General features: G+C 47.0%; 1 protein-coding gene and 1 pseudogene across 1 annotated transcript; both read right to left on the bottom strand.

The window, feature by feature from the left end:
* Positions 1 to 1,434: 1,434 nt before the first annotated feature.
* LOC112423528 (small nucleolar RNA U13) lies at positions 1,435 to 1,532 on the bottom strand (annotated as a pseudogene).
* A 5,732-nt stretch (positions 1,533 to 7,264) lies between these two features.
* LOC139358236 (bile salt-activated lipase-like) lies at positions 7,265 to 8,349 on the bottom strand. Its single transcript, XM_071078540.1, has 2 exons — positions 8,033 to 8,349; positions 7,265 to 7,701 (listed from the first exon to the last, which is right to left on the bottom strand). The coding sequence occupies exons 1-2, from the start codon at positions 8,065 to 8,067 to the stop codon at positions 7,272 to 7,274; spliced, it is 465 nt and encodes a 154-aa protein (XP_070934641.1). The 5' UTR covers positions 8,068 to 8,349; the 3' UTR covers positions 7,265 to 7,271.
* Between the last annotated feature and the right edge of the window lie 12,612 nt (positions 8,350 to 20,961).

Raw genomic sequence — 20,961 nt, 5'->3', positions numbered from 1 at the left:
CCTCAGCCTCCTGAGTAGCTGGGATTACATGTATCTACCACCACACCTGGCTAATTTTTTTTTTTTTTTTTTTTTTTTTTGTATTTTTGGTAGAGAGAGGGTTTTACCATGTTGGCCAGGCTGGTTTTGAACTCCTGACCTCATGTGACCCACCCGCTTTGGCCTCCCAAAGTGCTAGGATTACAGGCGTGAGCCACTACGCCCAGCCTATAGAGACAAATTTTATTTTATTTTAAGGTGGAATTTGACTCTGTTGCCTAGGCTGGAAGGTAGTGGTGCAGTCTCAGCTCACTGCAACCTCTGCCTCCCAGGTTCAAGCAATTCTCCTGCCTCAGCCTCCTGAGTAGCTGGGATTACACGTATCTACCACCACACCTGGCTAATTTTTTTTTTTTTTTTTTTTTTGTATTTTTGGTAGAGACAGGGTTTTACCATGTTGGCCAGGCTGGTTTCAAACTCCTGACCTCAAGTGACCCACCCGCTTTGGCCTCCCAAAGTGCTAGGATTACAGGCGTGAGCCACTGCACCCGGCTGAGACAAATTTTGAATACAAAGATACAAAAAGGTTGGAAGTAAAAGGTTGGAAAAAGTTATTCCATGAAAATAGTATATTTTAACAATGGCTATAGTCTTATCAGACAAAATAGATTTTAAGTCAAAACGGTAACAAGACAAGGCCAGTATACACTGACAAAAGCTTCAACGTATCAAGATACAACAATTATATACATATACACACTTACAACACCCAAAATATATGAAGCAAAAATTGACATAATTGAATGAGAAATACACAATTGGAGATTTCACCTCATTTCCAATAATGGATAAGAACAACCAAACAGAAGATCTATAAGGAAAGAGGACTTGAGCAATACTATAAACCAATTAGACTGAGCAGACATATACACAACACTCAAACCAGCGGCAGCAGACTACACATTCTTCTCAAGTGTACATGGAACATTTTCCAGGATAGACCATATGTTAGGCCATAAAGGAAGTCTTAATTTTTTTTTTTTTTTAAGACGGAGTTTTGCTGTTGTTGCCCAGGCTGGAGTGCAGTGGTGCAGTCTCGGCTCACTGCAACCTCCGCCTCCCAGGTGCAAGTGCTTCTCCTGCCTCAGCCTCCCGAGTAGGTGGGATTATAGCACCTGCCACCACGCCTGGCTAATTTTTGTATTTTTAGTAGAGATGGGGTGTTACCATGTTAAGCAGATTGGTCTCGAACTCCTGACCTCAGGTGATCTCCCTGCCTCGGCTTCCCAAAGTGCCGGGATTACAGGCATGAGCCACCGTGCCCAGCAATAAATTTTTAAAAATTGCAATTATGCAAAGTATCATTCCAACTACAATAGGATAAAATTATAAATCCATAGAAGAAAAACTGGAACACTCATGAATATGTGGAAGTTAACACACTTTTCTTTTTCACGTCAGATGGTTAACGTGCCAACATAATAGGGTTTGAGGATGACACACCTCACACATGTGTGTGAACACCCCATCACGTTCATCAACTACAAAAGGATCTTAACACTCTTCCCCTCCCCGAATCCAGACAGAGTCTTGCTCCGTCGCCCAGGCTGGGGTGCAGTGGCGTGATCTCAGCTCACTGCAACCTCTGCCTCCCAGGTTCAAGCAATTCTCCTGTCTCAGCCTCCTGAGTAGCTAGGATTACAGGCGTGCACCACCACACCTGGTTAATTTTTGTATTTTTTTTTTTTTTTTAGTAGAGATGGGGTTTCACCATGTTGGCCAGCCTGGTCTTGAACTCCTAGCCTCATGATCCACCTGCCTCGGCTTCCCAAAGTACTGGGATTACAGGCGTAAGCCACTGCACCCAGCCTTAACACACTCTTAAACAACCAGTGGGTCTAAAAAAGTCACAAGGGAGATTAGAAGATACCTTGAGACAATGAAAACAAAAACACAACATCCCAAAACTTACAGCATGCGGTGAATTGAAAGCAGTGCTTGGGGGAAATTTATAGCTGTAAATGACTACATTAAAAAAGCAGAAAGATCTCAAATCAACAACTTACCTGCACACATTAAGGAATTAGAAAAAGAGCGAACTAAACCCAAACTAGTAGAATGAAGGAAATAAAGATTACTGTAGAGATAAACGAAATAGAAAATAGAAAAACAGAGAAAATCAGCAAAACCAAAAACTGGTACTTTCTAAATAACAAAATTGACAATACTTTAACTAGATCAACAAAGAGACAAGACTCAAATTACTGAAATTTGGAATGAAAGTGGGAACATTCCTACTAACTTTACAGAAATAAAAGGGATGAGAAGAGAATGCTTCCTAAGAGAATGCACCATTGCATGCCAGCAACATACAATGGAATATTATTCAGTCATAAAAAGTCCAGGTGCAATGGCTCATGCCTGTAATCCCAACACTTTGCAAGGCCAAGGTGGGTGGATCACTTGAGGTCAGGAGTTCAAGACCAGTCTGACCAACATGGAAAAACCCCATCTCTACTAAAAATACAAAATTAGCCGGGTATGGTGGTGAGCCCCTGTAATCCCAGCTACTTGGGAGGCTGAGGCCGGAGAATTGCTTAAACTCAGGAGGCAGAGGTTGCAGTGAGCCAAGATTGTGCCACTGCACTCCAGCGTGGGCAACAAGAGGGAAACTCTGCTTCCAAAAAAAAAAAAAAAAAAGGTACGGCGTGCTGACACATGCTACAATATGGATAAGCTTTGAAAACATTACAATCCCACTTATGAGAAACATCTCCAATAGGCAAATTCATGGAGACAGAAAGGATAGAGATTACCAGGGGTTAAAGGGAGGCGAAATGAGGAGTTAGCTAATGGATACAGAGCTTCTATTTGGGGTGATGAAAAAAATTTTAGAAATAGTGGTGATGGTTGCCCAACAGTGAATCAAACTAATGCCACTCAATTCTACTCTTAAAAAACAGTTAAATTAGCATAAGTTATGTTATATATGTTTCACCACAATTAAAAAAAATTGTATGTGCAAGGACCATTTCCTAGCCCAGGTTAGTGTTTGCCTTTCTACAGCTTTAGGGAAGAGGAGCATTTTCTGCGCGTCTTGCTGAGGTTTCTGTTGACCACCAATTAGGAACTTGTGGATTTCAAGATCTAACTCTGTAATTTAGTCAGCACTAAGACAAATTATAAACAGAGAAAATGTACAATATGGAAAGCGGGGGAAAAGCTGAAGGAAGAGTGTTAGCCAGTGTACGGGCAGGACTTTGCCCCCTCAGTCCCCTCTAGAGGCCTGTGGTCCACGCTTTTTCTTAGATGGGAATCCTTGCTCCTAACCATAGATTTCCATTGCCTGTGCGTTTTCTGTCTGGGGAAAGACTTGTGACGCTGTGTTAGGGCTACAGTCGGCCTCATTCCATAAGCATTCCTGCCCACAGTGCCCACGTCACAAGGCCATGGTGAGGTCAGGCTGGTCAAATGCTCAGTGCAGTGCCTGGGCTTGGACCCGGAAGAGATGTGGGTAGTCCTGTCTCTACCCTCTGCCCCAACATCTCTGCCAGAGCCACCGGGCACCCCCTAGGGGCACCCCCTAGGGGCCCCCCACCCAGCACCTGCCACCCAGCACCCTTGGCATCCTCTGCTTCTGACCTTCCAGAGTGATGTGTTATTCTAGCGTCTACCTGTGAACCAGGACGCCAGCATTCCTACAACCCCTTGTGTGAGTGATGTCATCCGGAAACACCTTGGAAAGCCCCAGCCCGTCTGCCCTGCACACTGTGGCCACTCGTCCTGCTGGAGCCTCATGAATGCCCAGTGAGTGCTGGTTGCCAGGATAAGGGTGTTGATTCCTGCCAGCAAGAGACCTCCATCATCTCCCCCGATGGCCAAGGTGAAGCCCGGGGTCCGGTGGTGCTGAGGTCCAGTCTCAGGTGATCACCAGTTTACAGACTGAGTCGTGTTGTTACTGATCCATCCTAAAAGGGTAGCTGGGCCCTGAGGCTTTAGAGCTTATAGCCTCCTGGAGTGACTGTATTCTTTGTCCACAGCCTGAGATTTGGTTATGTCCTGGTGGGGGGTGGGGGTGTTAAACATGAGACACGGGAGTTGGGGTGGGGGGAGGAGGGAGGCCACTGAGACTGAGGATCCACAAGTACAGAAGGCCACAGCCTTACAATGAAGCGCTCAAACACTTACCCTGTGACAGTCAACACGCACTGGCCCAAGCTCACCCCAGTGCTCTTCCGGGCTTCCTGGGATGGGGAGTCAGCAGGACCCCAGACAGCCTCCAGCCTGCCCTTGTATTTTTAACTTCATTCTCTGGAGTCTGTAATGGCAAGAGCCAGATGGATTGCAGGCGACTCTGAGTTGTGCCCTCCCTCTCAACAGCTGCAGGCATCACCCAGACACACAGCAGGGCTCACCTCTGCCATAGAGGCTTTTAAAGTCCATTTTCTGTTGCTTATAACAGACTACCTACAACTGGGTAATTTATAAAGCAAAGGGATTTCTCACAATTATGAAGGCTGAGAAGTCCAAGGTTGAGGTGTTACAGGATGGAAGGTCTTGGTCATGAGTTGTCCAGGTTACTGGTGTGTTGAACAAAGAAGTGAATAAAACTCACAAAGTAACCAAAGAACGAAGCAATGACAGACAAAACAGGCCAGTCGCAGTGGCTCACATCTGTAATCCCAGCACTTTGGGAGGCCGAGGTACACGAGGTCAGGAGTTCAAGACCAGCCTTGCCAACATGGTGAAACCCCGTCTCTACTAAAAACACAAAAAAATTAGCTGGACGTGGTAGCCGGCACCTGTAATCCCAGCTACTTGGGAGGCTGAGGCAGGAGAATCACTTGAACCCAGGAGGCAGAGTTTAGAGTGAGCCCAAATTGTGCCATTGCACTCTAGCCCGGGCAACAAGAGTGACATTCCGTCTAAAAAAAACACAAAAACCAAAACGACGACAACAAAAAACAAAAGAACAGCGTACCAAAGGCACAGATTGATTGACGAAGCGAATGTACGACCCACAGGGTGGGAGCAGGCCCGAGCAAATGACTCAAGCGCCTCGTGATTGCAACGCTTCTCAGGGTTTTTATAAAGAACACCCCAGATGCCCTTCAGAGGCCTCCAATTGGTTACAGCCTATGAACAATTAGCCTGGGACCAATCAAAGGCTGAAGGGGGTTGGCCCACGGTCAATCAGAGGCTGAAGTGGAAGCTCCTGACTTGTTACCACAGGAGTGAGGATGTGGCCTGTGTGCTCCCCAATCCTGCCTAGAACTGGCTGCACCTGCTGTTCTCTGGCTTCTGTAAACTGGCTGCACCTGCTGTTCTCTGGCTTATGTGAACTGACTGCACCTGCTGTTCCGTTGCTTCCGCCCTAACCCTTGGCTTCCCTAGTTCCCTCTCCTCCTGCCTCAGAGAGGCTGCATCTGGTGAGGGCCTTGCTGGTGAGGACTCTGGTGTCCCGAGGCGGTACTGGGCATCATGTGGTGAGGATGCTGAGCCTGCTCACATGCTAGCTGTAGTCTCTCTTCCTCTTACAAAGCCACCAGCTACCCTCCCATGATGACCCATTAACCATGAATCCATGAATGGATGAATCCATTCACCTCTTAAAGGCAGCACCTGTCAATACTGCCACATTGGGGATTAAATTTCAGCATGAGTTTTGGCGGGGACAAGCATTCAAACCAAAGCCGAGGCAAGGTGGGTGCAGCCCAGAGGTGGAACGCACCTGGATCCCCACAGCCCATCCCTTCTGACGTGGCTGGCCATCCAGGGATGTGATTTTCTGAATGACAGGCATGACTGTGCTTTCTCTCAACAAGAGACAGGTGCCAGTCCTGAGGGCTGGGAATAGGCACTAGAGTCCCAGGGGTTTCTCCCGCAGTGCTGGAGGCTCCTGAGAGCTGACCCCACAGGTAGAAACACAATAATCCCTGTGGGTACCAGTGCGGCCAAGAGGGACACATCATTGTATCCTCGGGCTTCTGTTGCCCAAGAGAACAGGGACAGTCGCTGGGAGAAGCCTACATTGCCGGGGAGTTCCATCTCACTCAGTCTTTGACAGGGAGTCCCCTTTTTACACCGGAGACCCCTCGACCAACCCAGGAAGACCAGGGTGGCCAAAGTGGTCACAGCCAGCCAGGGTGTCCCCTGCTTCTCCGGGGTACAGGGTTCGTCCCGGCTCAGCTCTGCTGCATAAGGCCGCGGAACTTGTCGGCCCTGAGACTTATTCTCCCACCTGTAGGCTGGAGGGACAGAGAGAGTGGCTAGCTGGTCCTTGGGTGCTGCTGCCCTCTACCGCGGAGTCCTCCCAGGCAAAGTTGCTCAGGATTCCAGAATCTTCTGTCATCTGAGCCCCACCCTGCCCCGCAGCGCCCGCTTAGAAGGTGGGTGAGGACTGGGGAAGAAGACCCCCCAACGTTGTTCCGATCACTGGCTTTGGAGTCAGGTTTCTGGGTTCAAATCCTTGCTCTGAGTGACCTTGGGCACGTGATGCCCTCTCAGGGCCTCATTTTCCTCTGAATATCTATAAACATCTAAAATGAGGGTGTGCACAGTACCCACCCCACAAGGCCATGGTGAAGTCAGGCTGGTCAGCTGCTTGGTGATGTGCCCCGGCTTGGAGCCAGCAGAGGCAGGAGTGCTTCCTGACTCTGCCTTCTGCCCTCTGCCCCTTGCCCCGTCAACGCTGCCAGCGCCATTGGGCACCCCCCACAACAGAGGCCCACCACCCAGCGCCTACTGCCCAGCACCCTCCCCATCCTCTGCTTCCAACCTACTGGAGTGATGTGTGATTCTTTCTTTGACTTGGATCCGGCTGGAGGAGCAGAATCCCCTTCTTTTCCCAGGTGGGTTCCCAAGACCCCAGTCAGAACACACACAGACTTTACTCCCTGCACCCAGAGGATGTGGGTGTGGCTGGGCTCCCCTAGTCTAGAGGAGGCCACAGCCTCCTTCTCTGACTGCAGCTGCCACCAGGCCCTCCCACCATTTAGGACAGAATCTAACCCCTGGGGGCCAGCAGCCTGGTTCCATTCAGGGAAGGTCAGGCTCTGGAGTGACCTGTGCCTGACTCCCACTCCTGGGCCTGCCAATCAACTTCCCTGGGCCCGCCTCCTCCACTCGAAAGTGAGGATGCCACCATCGACGTCCCGGAGCCTGGGGATTGTGCGAGATGATGGGGTCACAGGTTGGGCCCCTACCTGGTGCTGTAAGGGTAACCGACGGCCACTCCTTCCTGCAGCTTAGCCCTGGGAGTGAAGAAAGACTCCAGACAGGGAAATGAGGTTTTATTCAGGAAGAGCTAAAGACGGGAGGGGAGCCTCTGGGGTCCCACCCTTGCGGCCTCTTGAGACCAAGGCTCGTGGGATGCTAGAAGCCAATGACTGCAGGCATCTGAGCTCCCTTGGAGTCACCTGTGGGGGGCACGGGGCGGCCTCAGAGTCACTTGTGAGGGGCACGGGGGCATCCTGAGAGTCACCCATTGCAGGCACGGGGGCAGACTCAGAGTCACCTGTGGCGGGCACAGGGGTGGCCTCCTGGTCGGTCACCGTGGGCAGCGCCACATAGGTGAGGGTCCAGTAGCGCAGGAAGTTGGTTCTCAGGCCCCGCTTCAGGGAGCTGCCATCCATCTTCTTGGTGATCTCCAGGTAGCTGCCGTTTTCCGAGGTGTAGGGTTCCCAGTGTGTGGGCACAGCCGAGTGGCCAATGTTGGGGTCCCTGCAGAGTGAGAAGAGGCTGTGCAGGGGCTGGGGAATCCCAGGGGGCTGAAGGCCTACTCTGCAACCGCACACCTGAGCCATCCCCATCCTCTGAGCTGGTCCTGGGCACCGTGGCCTCTCACTGCATATGGGACACAGGCTGTGCACGTGTGCGGGCTTGGGACTCTGCCAGTAGCGCTTATCCTCATAAACACACATGGATTCCGATGCAGGGGGAGGTTAAGTGACTTGCCCAAAGTCCCTCTGCTGACACGTGAGGGAACAGGGCCTCGTGGTGGGAGGCCCTTCTCGGCTGCGGCCCTTCGCCCTGCTCTCAACCCACGCCTTACCCTGTTTTGGCAAAGTTGGTCCAGTAGGCGATCATGGCCCCAGGCGATGCTGGGAGAACTTCAGCCAGGAGGGGAAATCAGCTCTCTCATGACCTGGCGCCTCTACCCAGCAGCACAATGGAAACTGAGGGGCTACAGGACAGTTCCAGAAACAGCGTGATTCAGGAACCATGGTAAGGTTTTGGGACCCAAGTCAAGACCCGTCCCATAAGGACAGAAGGGGAGCCTGATCACCTCCTACGCTCTGACTATTAATCCGACCCAGAGGGGCTGCGGGCGGCAAGAGTGGCTCGCCAATTTGGATGGAACTCACAGCCCAACTGACACAGGATGCGGGAGTGGCTCACTTAGTCAGTTAGGAAAAGGAAACTGGAGGTGGGGAGAGTGACTCGCCACCCCAGTTGGAAACACGGGAACCAGGAGTGGGGAAGTGTGTGAAAGTGTGTAAATGAAGGGGCCTAATGAAGCTCATCACTCATGAAGTGGGGAGTCACAGATCTCTTAGCATGGACTGTGTGCTCTGAGCAAAGTGTGGGGCCAGCGAAGACGAGTGGCAATCTGCGTATGGCTAACAGGAACTGCTCTATGACTGTAGCACTTGTAGAAGGAATAAGGAACTCTCCAAAGCCAAGCAGCGTCTGAAAACTCACTTAATAGGAGACGGTATAGTCAGCCAAAACGAGAGGAAGAGTGAGTGTGTAAGAGTGCGCTGCACCGTAAAGGGAGCAGGCCATGGTAACCATCCATCCAGTGGTACCCAACCCATATACTTCAATGGCACTCATTCCGGCAAGTGCTACCTGGTTTACAGTCTTAGACTGAAAGGACACTTTCTTTTGTATCTGCTTGGCACCCGTTAGTCAGCCTATCTTTGCATTTTCAATGGGACAAAGAAGCTCTACAGCTCACCTGGACTAGGCTCCCACAAGGGTTTAAAAATTCTCCCACAGTCTTTGGGGAAGCATTGGCTTCAGACCTCAAGGCCTATACCCCACCAAATGATAACTGCGCCTTGTTACAGTACGTGGATGACCTTTTGGCAGCCCCAGTCCAAGAGGAATGTTATCAGGGAATCCGGGACCTCCTCCATCTCCTATGGAAAGCAGATTACGAAGTATCTAAAAAGAAAGCCCAAATTTTGCCATGAAGAGGTGAAATAGCTAGGTTTCGCAGTGAGCCACGGGGAACACCGGCTTGGCTATGAGCGGAAACAAGCCATTTCTGTGCTTCCAACCCCAACCACCAAACATCAAATAATCGAAATTTTAGGGACTGCAGGATTCTGCCTCATCTGGATTCCCAATTTCTCACTGATGGCTAAGCTGTTACATGAAGCCACAAAGTGAGGAGAAAAAGAGACCCTCCATTGGGAGACTAATCAGGAAACAGCATTCAAACAGATCAAAGATGCTTTAACGCAGGCCCCAGCCTTAGGACTACCAGATATAACTAAGCCTTTCTTTCTGTATGTTCATGAACGAAAGGGAATGGCTATGGGAGTTCTGACTCAAGTTACAGGGTCATGGCACCGCCCAGTGGCATATTTATCCAAACGATTGGACTCTATGGAGCTAGGATGGCCTCCTTGCTTTAAAGCATTAACTGCCACCATCTTGTTAACACAAGAAGCCAGCAAACTAACTCTAGGACAGCAGCTAACCGTCCGGGTGCCACACTCAGTCATAACTTTCATGGATCAAAGAGGACATCAGTGGTTATCAAACCCGAGAGTGACCCAGTACCAAGGGATTCTATGGGAAAACGCTTACGTTATTTTGAAAATGGTAAACACCCTAAACTTGGCTACTTTGCTCCCAGTCAAACCGGGAGCTCCCCTTTATGACTATGTTGAAATAGTAGATGAGGTATTCTCCAGCCAGAAAGATCTTACAGACCAACCCCTCAGAGAACCAGATGTTGAGTACTTTACAGATGAAAGCAGTTTTGTGCTAGAAGGGATCTGACATGCTGGGTGTGCAGTGGTAACACTGGACCCAATAACAGAAGTTCAGTCTCTGCCTACTGGAACATCAGCTCAAAAGGCAGAATTAATTAATAGCCCTGACAAGAGCACTGTTCCTAGCAAAAGACAAAAAGGTCAATATCTACACTGATTCTAAGTATGCTTTTACTACATTACATGTACATGGAGCTGTATATAAAGAGAGAGGACTTTTAACAGCTGGAGGCAAAGAAATAAAGTATAAACAAGAGATTCTACAGCTCTTAGAGACTGTATGGGCTCCAGAAAAAGTAGCTGTAATGCACTGTAGAGGGCACCAAAAGGCAGGAACACCAAAAGCCAAAGGAAACACAAAGGCAGACGGAGAGGCAAAGCAGCAATGATTACGCTGCATTTTAAAGAGAAAGCCTTATCTGTGCCTCTCCTCCCAGGACCTCCTCTCCGAGAGGACCCAAGTTATACTCCAAAGGAAAGAGCCTGCTTTGCCCAAGAAGATGGAAAAGATATTAAAGGAGGGTGGTGGAAGTTCTTCAATGGGAGATTAGCCATTCCAGAGATGTTAGCTCCTAAATTTGTACAACAAATTCATCAGGGAACTCAAATGGGGAAAACAGCACTAGAAACATAATTAAAATATCATATCTACGTGCCACGGCTCTCTGCCATGGCTCGAGCCATCTGTGGGCAATGTTTAACCTGTGCTCAGAACAACCTGTGACAAGGGCCCACACGGCCCCCAGGAATTCAAGAAGTAGAAGCCATGCCTTGTGAAAACTTGCATATAGACTTCACTGAACTGCCCTGTGCTGGAGGATACCAGTATATCTAGTGCTTATTTGCACCTTTTCAGAATGGGCTGAGGCTTTTCTCACCAGGACAGAAAAAGCACAATAAGTGACTAACGTACTGTTTTTGTTTTGTTTTGTTTTGTTTTTGAGACGGAGTTTCGCTCTTTTTGCCCAGGCTGGAATGCAATGGCATGATCTCGGCTTACCGCAGCCTCCACTTCCCAGGTTCAAGCGATTCTCCTGCCTCAGCCTCCTGAGCAGCTGGGATTACAGGCATGCGCCACCATGCCTGGCTAATTTTGTATTTTTAGTAGAGACGGGGTTTCTCCATGTTGATCAGGCTGGTCTTGAACTCCCAACCTCAGGTGATCCACCCTCCTTGGCCTCCCAAAGTGCTGGGATTACAGGCGTGAGCCACCGCGCCCGGCCTTAAAGTACTGTTAAAAGATATTATCCCCAGGTTTGGACTGCCTCTAACTTTAGGATCAGACAATGGGCCAGCATTTGTAGTTGAAATAGTGCAAGATTTACCAAGACTGTTAAAAATAAAATGGAAGTTACATATAGCCTATCGGCCCCAAAGTTCAGGAAAACTAGAATGCATGAACCAGACACTCAAGCAGCTACTGAAGAAATAGTGCCAAGAAACTCATCTGAGATGGGATCAGGTCTTGCCTATGGTCCTCCTCCAAGTCAGGTGCAGCCCCTCCAAACAAACTGGGTATTCACCCTATGAGATTTTGTTTGCTCAGCCTCCCCCAGTAATAAGTGAAATAAAACGTGATCTCTGGGGACTATGGGAATTAACCTTAAGAAAGCAAATGCAGGCATTAGGAATAGCCACACAAGACGTCCATAGCTGGGTACAAGAAAGGATGCCTATAAGCCTGACAGACCCAGTAACCCCTTTAAACCTGGAGTCTCTGTGTGGGTTAAAAAGTGGAATCCAACTTCTCTAGGACCCATATGGGATGGGCCCTATACTGTAATCTTGTCCACTCCCGTTGCTGTTAAAGTTGCAGGTGTTATGTCGTGGATCCACCACAGTAGGCTGAAACCAGCAGCTCAAGACAAGTGGACCAGCCAGCAGGACCCAGATCATCCAACCCGGCTGATCCTGAGAAGAGACCAAGCTGCTGCTGAGGACAACTGCCCTGCTCTGGTCACTCTAGAGACTGACCAGTGTACGCACAACTGAAGCTTAAGGAGACAAGCCCTGCTCTAGTCACACACCCGAAGCTGACTATGCACGGCCGAAGCGTGAGGAGTCATCAAGCAAGTAAATGTGGTTAGAAATCTTAGGACTAGTAGTTTGCCTTTTAATACTATTTTACTATTGTTCTGTTGCTGTGCTCAACCTCCTCCCCCAGGCAAGGACCTCTTCTGTCCTTGCTGGATATGAATATGCTGTACATTGTTTTGCTGTTATGACCCCCCTTAACCATGCTAAAAGTACCCTTAAAAGGGTGTCCCCATTGTACACATACTACATGGTCAGGAAACAGTATAACTAGGACTCTATTATACTATACTTACGAGGAGTGTGCAGGGACTCACCTAGGAACTTGTACTTACGATCTGATCACCTATGCAATTTGTGACCCAGGAAATGGCCAGCCTTATATATGCTATGACTTAAGTCTTTACCTAGGACTTGGTTTGAGGTTCATACTGAGTCAAAGGAAGGAAGTCTTTTTTTAAAATTTTTAAATTTATTTTTTATTATACTTTAAGTTCTAGGGTACATGTGCACAACGCGCAGGTTTGTTACATATGTATACATGTGCCATGTTGGTGTGCTGCACCCATTAACTCGTCATTTACATTAGGTATTTCTCCTAATGCTATCCCTCCCTCCCCCCACCCCACAATAGGCCCCAGTGTGTGATGTTCCCCTTCCTGTGTCCAAGTGTTCTCATTGTTCAATTCCCACCTATGAGTGAGAACATGTGGTGTTTGGTTTTCTGTTCCTGAGTTAGTTTGCTGAGAATGACGGTTTCCAGCTCCATCCATGTCCCTACAAAGGACATGAACTCATCCTTTTTTATGGCTGCTTAGTATTACATGGTGTATATGTGCCACATTTACCTAATCTAGTCTATCATTGATGGACAACTGGGCTGGTTCCAAGTCTTTGCTATTGTGAATAGTGCCGCAGTAAACCTATGTGTGCATGTGTCTCTACAGCAGCATGATTTATAATCCTTTGGGTATATACCCAGTAATGGGATGACTGGGTCAAATAGTATTTCTAGTTCTAGATCCCTGAGGAATCGCCACAATGTCTTCCACAATGGTTAAACTAGTTTACAGTCCCACCAACAGTGTAAAAGTGTTCCTATTTCTCCACATCCTCTCCAGCACCTGTTGTTTCCTGACTTTTTAATGATCGTCATTCTAACTGGTGTGAGATGATATCTCATTGTGGTTTTGATTTGCATTTCTCTGATGGCCAGTGATGATGAGCATTTTTTCATGTGTCTGTTGGCTGCATAAATGTCTTCTTTTGAGAAGTGTCTGTTCATATCTTTCGCCCACTTGTTGATGCGGTTGTTTTTTTCTTATAAATGTGTTTGTGTTCTTTGTACATTCTGGATATTAGCTCTTTGTCAGATGAGTAGATTGCAAAAATTTTCTCCCATTCTGTAGGTTGCCTGTTCACTCTGATGGTAGTTTCTTTTGCTGTGTAGAAGCTCTTTAGTTTAATTAGATCCCATTTGTCAATTTTGGCTTTTGTTGCCATTGCTTTTGGTGTTTTAGACATGAAGTCTTTGCCCATGCCTATGTCTTGAATGGTATTGCCTAGGTTTTCTTCTAGGGTTTTTATGGTTTTAGGTCTAACATTTAAGTCTTTAATCCATCTTGAATTAATTTTTGTATAAGGTGTAAGGAAGGGATCCAGTTTCAGCTTTCTACATATGGCTAGCCAGTTTTCCCAGCACCATTTGTTAAATAGGGAATCCTTTCTCCATTTCTTGTTTTTGTCAGGTTTGTCAAAGATCAGACAGTTGTAGATGTGTGATATTATTTCTGAGGGCTCTGATAGTTGTAGATGTGTGGTATTATTTCTGAGGGCTCTGTTCTGTTCCATTGGTCTATATCTCTGTTTTGGTACCAGTACCATGCTGTTTTGGTTACTGTAGCTTTGTAGTATAGTTTGAAGTCAGGTAGTGTGATGCCTCCAGCTTTGTTCTTTTTGCTTAGGATTGACATGGCAATGCGGGCTCTTTTTTGGTTCCATATGGATTTTTAGTAGTTTTTTCCAAATCTGTGAAGAAAGTCATTGGTAGCTTGATGGGGATGGCATTGAATCTATAAATTACCTTGGGTAGTATGGTCATTTTCACGATATTGATTCTAAAGGAAGGAAGTCTTATAAGTCAACCCCAAGCCTCTCTACCCTTGGGGGGACTATAGCCATATACTTTGATATTTGTCAGTTAACATCCATGAACCCAATCTATTTCACAATCTCTGGTCCTACAGGGTACTACACAAACTGTCAGTACAAAATTGTATGTGCACACCCTGTTTGCCCCTCCAAGACCCTAGAAATAGCTTGCTGGAACTGCACAACACAGTTCACTGACCGATCATCACTGAGGCTAAAATTGATCTTGGTCATCAAAGTGCCAACAAACCAGATTGTAAGACAAGCACTTGCAATCCTGTAAATCTTACTATCTTAGAGCCAGATCTACCTATATGGACTACAGGTTACTCCATGACATTACAAAGCAGCAGTCAAAAAGCTAAAGTAAATTTGTATATTATAAAGAGGACTCAAACCAAGAAGTCAGTCCAGCAGCAATTCTGAGTCTTTAAGTCTTTGTATGAGCATATAAATCAAAAGTTGCCTGAGCCTCCCCCTTTAGCCAAAAACCTATTTGCTCAGCTGGCTGAAAACATTGCTGGCAGCCTAGACATTTCCTTATGCTATGTTTGTGGAGGGACAATGGCCTTGGGAAGCAAAAGAGTTAATGCCTCAAGATAACTTTACTCTGACTGACTCTTCCCCCAAACTGACTCCCACAAGTTCAAGTGTCTGTCTCTTAAAAACGTCTATTCTTGGGAAATACTGTATTGCTCACTACGGAAAAACTTTTACAGATCCAGTAGGGGAATTAACATGTTTGGGACAGCAAACATGTTAAAAAATTAGGAAAAACTTTATGGTGAGGCAAAGATAGTCCCAAACCACCTCATCCAAATCCATTCTCCTGTTTCTCTTCTCTAAACCACACCTGGTATCAGCTTGAAGCTCCAAATACCTGGCAAGCACCCTCTGGTCTCTATCAGATCTGTGGGCCACGGGCCTACCGACAGTTACCAGCCAAATGGACAGGGGCCTGTGTACTTGGAACAATTAGGCCATCTTTCTTCTTAATCCCTCTAAGACAAGGAGAAGCCTTAGGATATCCTGTCTATGATGAGAACAGAGAAAGATATACAAGGAGTGTAAAGAAAGACATAGCCATAGGGGACTGGAAAGATGAAGAATGGCCCCCTGAGAGAATAATTCACTACTATGCGCCAGCTACCTGGGGGGAAGATGGGTTATAGGGTTACGGTACTCCTATTTACATGCTTAACTGCATCATAAGTTTTCAGATAGTGCTTGAGATCATCACTAATGAAACAGCAAGGGCTTCAGATCTGTTAACCCAGCAATCTGGAAAAATGACAAATGCTATCTATCAGAATAGATTAGCTTTAGACTACCTCCTAGCCCAGGAAGGAGGAGGATGTGGAAAGTTCAGTGTAACTAATTGCTGCCCAGAAATCAATGACAGTGGAAAGGCAATTCTAGAAATAACTGCAAGAATGAGAAAATTAGCCCATGTTCCAGTTCAAACTTGGAAAGGGTGGTCTCCAGATTTTTCCTTTGGAGATTGGTTTTCATTTTTCGGAGGGTTCAAGACTTTAATAGGAGTAGTTCTGGCTGTACTAGGAAGTTGCCTAATACTCCCCCATCTCTCACCTCTCCTTGTTAGAAGCATTCAATCAACTATAGAGGCAATAGTAGCTAGGCAAATTACCACTCAGCTAATGGCTCTGTGTAAAAATCAACCTTTGCCCAAAGAATAAAACTTGTCTGTTCATGCAGAATTAAGTAACAGTGAGGCCTTCTATTAAACTTATTTTACAAAAGTCCTCAAAGGGGGAAAAATGTAGTAAGGGTTAAATAGAAAAAGAAACAAGTTTTCCTCTGCTTAGCAGCTCACTTCAAAGACAGTTATAAGATAACACTGTCCAAAAAGCCAAGGCCAAAGGAATGGGCTCCAGACAGCCCCCCACCTCCAGAGCAAGGTTGAGAAAAAAAAGAGAGAGAAATTCCTTTACTGTTACTCCTTTCCCTGGCCTCTTAATTAAGCATGACTATGTTTTACAAATGTCTGTATTTAGCTAGTTCTTGTTTTTTTTTTTTTTTTTTTTTTTGAGACGGAGTCTCGCTCTGCCGCCCAGGCTGGAGTGCAGTGGCCGGATCTCAGCTCACTGCAAGCTCCGCCTCCTGGGTTCACGCCATTCTCCGGCCTCAGCCTCCCGAGTAGCTGGGACTACAGGCGCCCGCCACCTCGCCCGGCTATTTTTTGTATTTCTTAGTAGAGACGGGGTTTCACCGTGTTAGCCAGGATGGTCTCGATCTCCTGACCTCGTGATCCGCCCGTCTCGGCCTCCCAAAGTGCTGGGATTACAGGCTTGAGCCACTGCGCCCGGCCTCTTGTTTTTCTTTTGATTCAGCTACAAGGCCACCAGCTAGGCAAGGCCACAAGTTATGCATTCTATGATTGACTGCCTTTTTTTGCTTTTGTAAGCCTGCTTATAAAAACTCCACTGTCTTTGTTCAAGGCTCAGGATTTTTGGATGTGAATCCACTGAGCTGGTGCATACCTTAAAATTAATATCCTCCTCTATTCCCCTGTACTGGTCTCTCTAGTCCTCTGCATCCTGCAACATTACAGCAGAAAAAATTCCATTGTCTGGATGTATTGTATCCATGAACCTGCTGAAGGACATCTTGGTTACCTCCAGGTTGTGGCAATTATGGATAAAGCTGCTATAAACATCTGCTATGTTGACCAAAAACCCAAACTGTAAAGTATTTGAAGAGATTTTTTCTGAGACAAATATGATTGACTATCACAAGAGGCATGGTCTCAAGAGTTCCTGAGAACGTGTGCCCAAGGCAGTTGAGTTCCAGCTTGGTTTTATACGTTTCGGGGGGACATAAGACATAAATCAGTAATGTGAGAGAGTTTGGGATGGCTTACAAAGCATAGGTGAATTCAAAGATTTTCTGATTAGCAATTGGTTGAAAGAGTTATTATCAAAAACCCTGGAATCAACAGAAAGGAGGGTCTTGGTTAGGTTAAAACGTTGTGAAGATCAAGGTTCTTTTTTTTTTTTTTTTTTGAGACAGAGTTTTGCTCTTGTTGCTCGGGCTGAAGTGCAATGACGTGATCTATGCTCACTGCAACCTCTGCCTCCCAGGTTCAAGCAATTCTCCTACCTCTACCCTCTGAATAGCTAGGGTTACAGGCATGCGCCACCACACCCAGCTAAACTTTTGTATTTTTAGTAGAGATGGGGTTTCTCCATGTTGGTCAGGCTGGTCTCAAACTCCCGACCTCAGGAATCTGCCCACCTCGGCCTCCCAAAGTGCTGGGATTAGAGGTGTGAGTCACCGTGCCTGGCCCAAGGTTCTTGTTATGTAGATGAAGTCCCATAGATGGCTTCCCTTAGGGACAATAGATGGCTAATGTTTCTTACTCAGACCTCTAAAAGGCGCTGGACTCTTCAGAAACAGCCTGGAAAGGGAAGGAGATTCTCTACACGATGCAGATTTCCTCCACAAGAGACAGCTGTGCAGGGCCATTCCAAAATATGTCAAAGAAATACATTTTTGGGTAAAATATTTCAATGTCTTTCATGGCCTGCTGTCATGTGATGCTATACTACATCAGGTTGGAATTTGATCTTATTTCTAGAGTCTGTTCTGTCAGTCTTAAGATCTCTGTTTTAAAGCTGGTCAGCTGTGCCTGAATTCCAAAGGGAAGAGAGAATGAGGCATGTCCCACCCCTACTGCCCATCATGGCCTGAACCTTCAGGTTCCTTTGGGTCCCCCTGGCCGAGAGGGCGTTTCACCCAGTCAGTTGTGGGGCTTGGAATTTTATTTTTGGTTTACAGCTATAAACATCTGTTTGGAGGTTGGGTAAATCCTAAGGAATGAGAATGCTGGATCACATGGTAGAAGTAGGCTTTATTTTTCGGGAAACTGCCAAACTGTCTTCCCAAGTGGCTGTACCATTTGTTATTCCCAACAGCAATGAATGAGAGTTCTGGTTTCTCCACGTCCTCATCAGCATTTGGTGTTTGGCCAATTTTCTGGATTTTGGCCATTCTTACAGGCATCCAGCAGTAGCTCACTGATTAAATTTGCACTTTCCTGACAACATATGATGTGCATATCTTTGTTTTTTTTTTTTTTTTTGGAGGGCTGACGGAGTCTCGCTCTGTCACCCAGGCTGGAGTGCAGTGGAACAATCTCGGCTCACTGCAAGCTCCGCCTCCTGGGTTCACGCCATTCTCCTGCCTCAGCCTCCCGAGTAGCTGGGACTACAGGCGCCCGCCACCACGCCTGGCTAATTTTTTGTATTTTTAGTAGAGACGGTGTTTCACAGTGTTAGCCAGGGTGGTCTCGATCTCCTGACCTCGTGATCCGCCTGCCTCGGCCTCCCAAAGTGCTGGGATTATAGGCGTGAGCCACTGCGCCCGGCTGACGTGCATATCTTTAAAAAAAAAATACAAATGGGTCTTGCTATGTTGTCCAGGCTGGTCTTGAATTAACTAGGCTCAAGAGATCCTCCTGCCTCGGCCTCCGAACGTGATGGGATTATCCTCCTGCCTCGGCCTCCGAACATGATGGGATTCCAGGCGTGAGCCACTGCACCCAACCTAGGTTACGTTTTCAGATGCTTAGTTGCCACACATATAGCTTCTCTGGTGAGGTGTCTGCCTTTGACCCGTTGTGGAATCAGGTTATTTTCTTATTTACTGAGTGCTAAGAGCTCTAGGTATATTTTGGATAACAGTGCTTTATCAGATGTCTTTTGCTAATATGTTTTCCCAGTCTGTGGCTTGTCTTTGTTTTCTTTTTTTTTTTTTTTTGAGACGGAGTCTTGCTCTGCCGCCCAGGCTGGGGTGCAGTGGCCGGATCTCAGCTCACTGCAAGCTCCGCCTCCCAGGTTTTACGCCATTCTCCTGCCTCAGCCTCCCGAGTAGCTGGGACTACAGGCACCCGCCACCTCACCCGGCTACTTTTTTTTGTATTTTTTAGTAGAGACGGGGTTTCACCGTGTTAGCCAGGATGGTCTCGATCTCCTGACCTCGTGATCCGCCCGTCTCGGCCTCCCAAAGTGCTGGGATTACAGGCTTGAGCCACCGCGCCCGGCCTTGTCTTTCTTAACAGTGTCTTTGCAGAGCAGACATTTTTAATTTTAATGGAGTCCAGGTTACATCACACAAGGCAGAACTGCAAATCCAACACAGGTCCCAACCAATGCTGACGCTCCCCAGCTGTGTGGCCTGGGCCCGTGCCTGCCTCTCTGAATTTCACATTTCCCCATCAATTCCTTCACTCAGCAAAACTATGGATGACAAGTGCATGGCACAACCAATATTAGGGTCTACAGTTATTGTCTACAGGTTGGTCTAAAAGGAACACTTCAACTTTGTTTTCAGGCAGAGAAACATTCATTTAAAAGTCCTAGTTAGGGGCTGAGCATGGTGGTTCATGCCTGTGATCCCAGCACTTTGGGAGGCTGAGGCGGGCAGATCACCTGAGGTCAGGAGTTCAAGACCAGCCTGGCCAAAATGGTGAAACCCCGTCTCTACTAAAAGTCCAAAAAAATTAGCCGAGTGTAGTGGTGCATGCCTGTAGTCCCAGCTACTTAGGAATCTGAGGCAGGAGAATCGCTTGACCCCAGGAGGCAGAGGTTGCAGTGAGCTAAGATCAGGCCACTGGACCCCAGCCTGGGTGATAAGAGTGAAACTCTGTCTCAAAAAAAAAAAAAGTCATAGGTCAGTTTCTACATCTGCATATTAAAAAAACCCCAAAGTTCTAACTAACTGTGTATCGGTAGATGGCCTAACCATAGTGTTACTCAAAGGACCTGGAGGCACAATTGTTTATTCTGTGGGAGAATTTAAGGAGAATGAGCAAATTGATCTTAAATGATCCTTAGTAGTCTTAATATTTTATCATATATTACTTTATATAATTTATAATTTATTTAAATTCATGCACTTTAAATATAACTTATATGATTTACTGCAATATCTTATATTTCAAAACTAGCATATGTATGTTATAGGAAAAAGAACATAAACGACCCTGGTGCTGTCAGGAACCCAGACTTTCAGCATAGGTAGAAAAAGAAACAGTTGTAAAATCAGAGAAGTAAAACCTGACAATCTTACAACTGGGAAATGCCTGCATGAATTCATACTTTTATTATTATTATTTGAGATCGTGTCTTGCCCTGTCACCCAGGCTGGAGTGCAGTGGTGCGATCTCGGCTCACGGCAACCTCCGCCTCCCGAGCTCAAGCGATTCTTCTCCCTCAGCTGGGACCTCAGGTGCGCGCCACCACACCTGGCTAATTTTTTGTATTTTTAGTAGAGATGGAGTTTCACCATGTTGGCCAGGCTAGCTTCGAACTCCTGACCTCAAGTGATCCTCCTGCCTCGGCCTCCCAAAGTGCTAGGAATACAGGCATGAGCCACTGTGCCCGGCCTCATACTTTATTTTTTTTTTATTGGTTAAAAAATATACTTATTTCCTGGCTCTGTCTCTTCCAAAGCCCTAGCGGTAAAGAAATCCCAGGAGCAAGCACCACCCCGGTGACCAGATTGGGGTCTCTAAACAGCATGTTCACACTGACGAAGGAGTGCGCCCTGGGGAAATGGTTGGCCCGGGTCCATGGCAGAAAATGCCAGGGAGGGGCTGGAGTCTGCAGCATCATGGTGGCTGTAAGTAAAGAAGGTGCCCAAGAACCAAGGGTTGTGTCAAAGGACTACAGAGACCAACCTGAGGCCACCTCTGGCCAAAGACAGACGAGCTGGGCATGAAAAAGCAAGCCTGCAATTGACAGGCAGATCCCGCAGCTTAGCCTTG

Source organism: Macaca nemestrina, chromosome 14 (assembly GCF_043159975.1).
Source record: "Macaca nemestrina isolate mMacNem1 chromosome 14, mMacNem.hap1, whole genome shotgun sequence".
In the NCBI taxonomy this organism is placed as follows: domain Eukaryota; kingdom Metazoa; phylum Chordata; class Mammalia; order Primates; family Cercopithecidae; genus Macaca; species Macaca nemestrina.
This window is presented reverse-complemented; position numbering and strand designations above follow the sequence as displayed.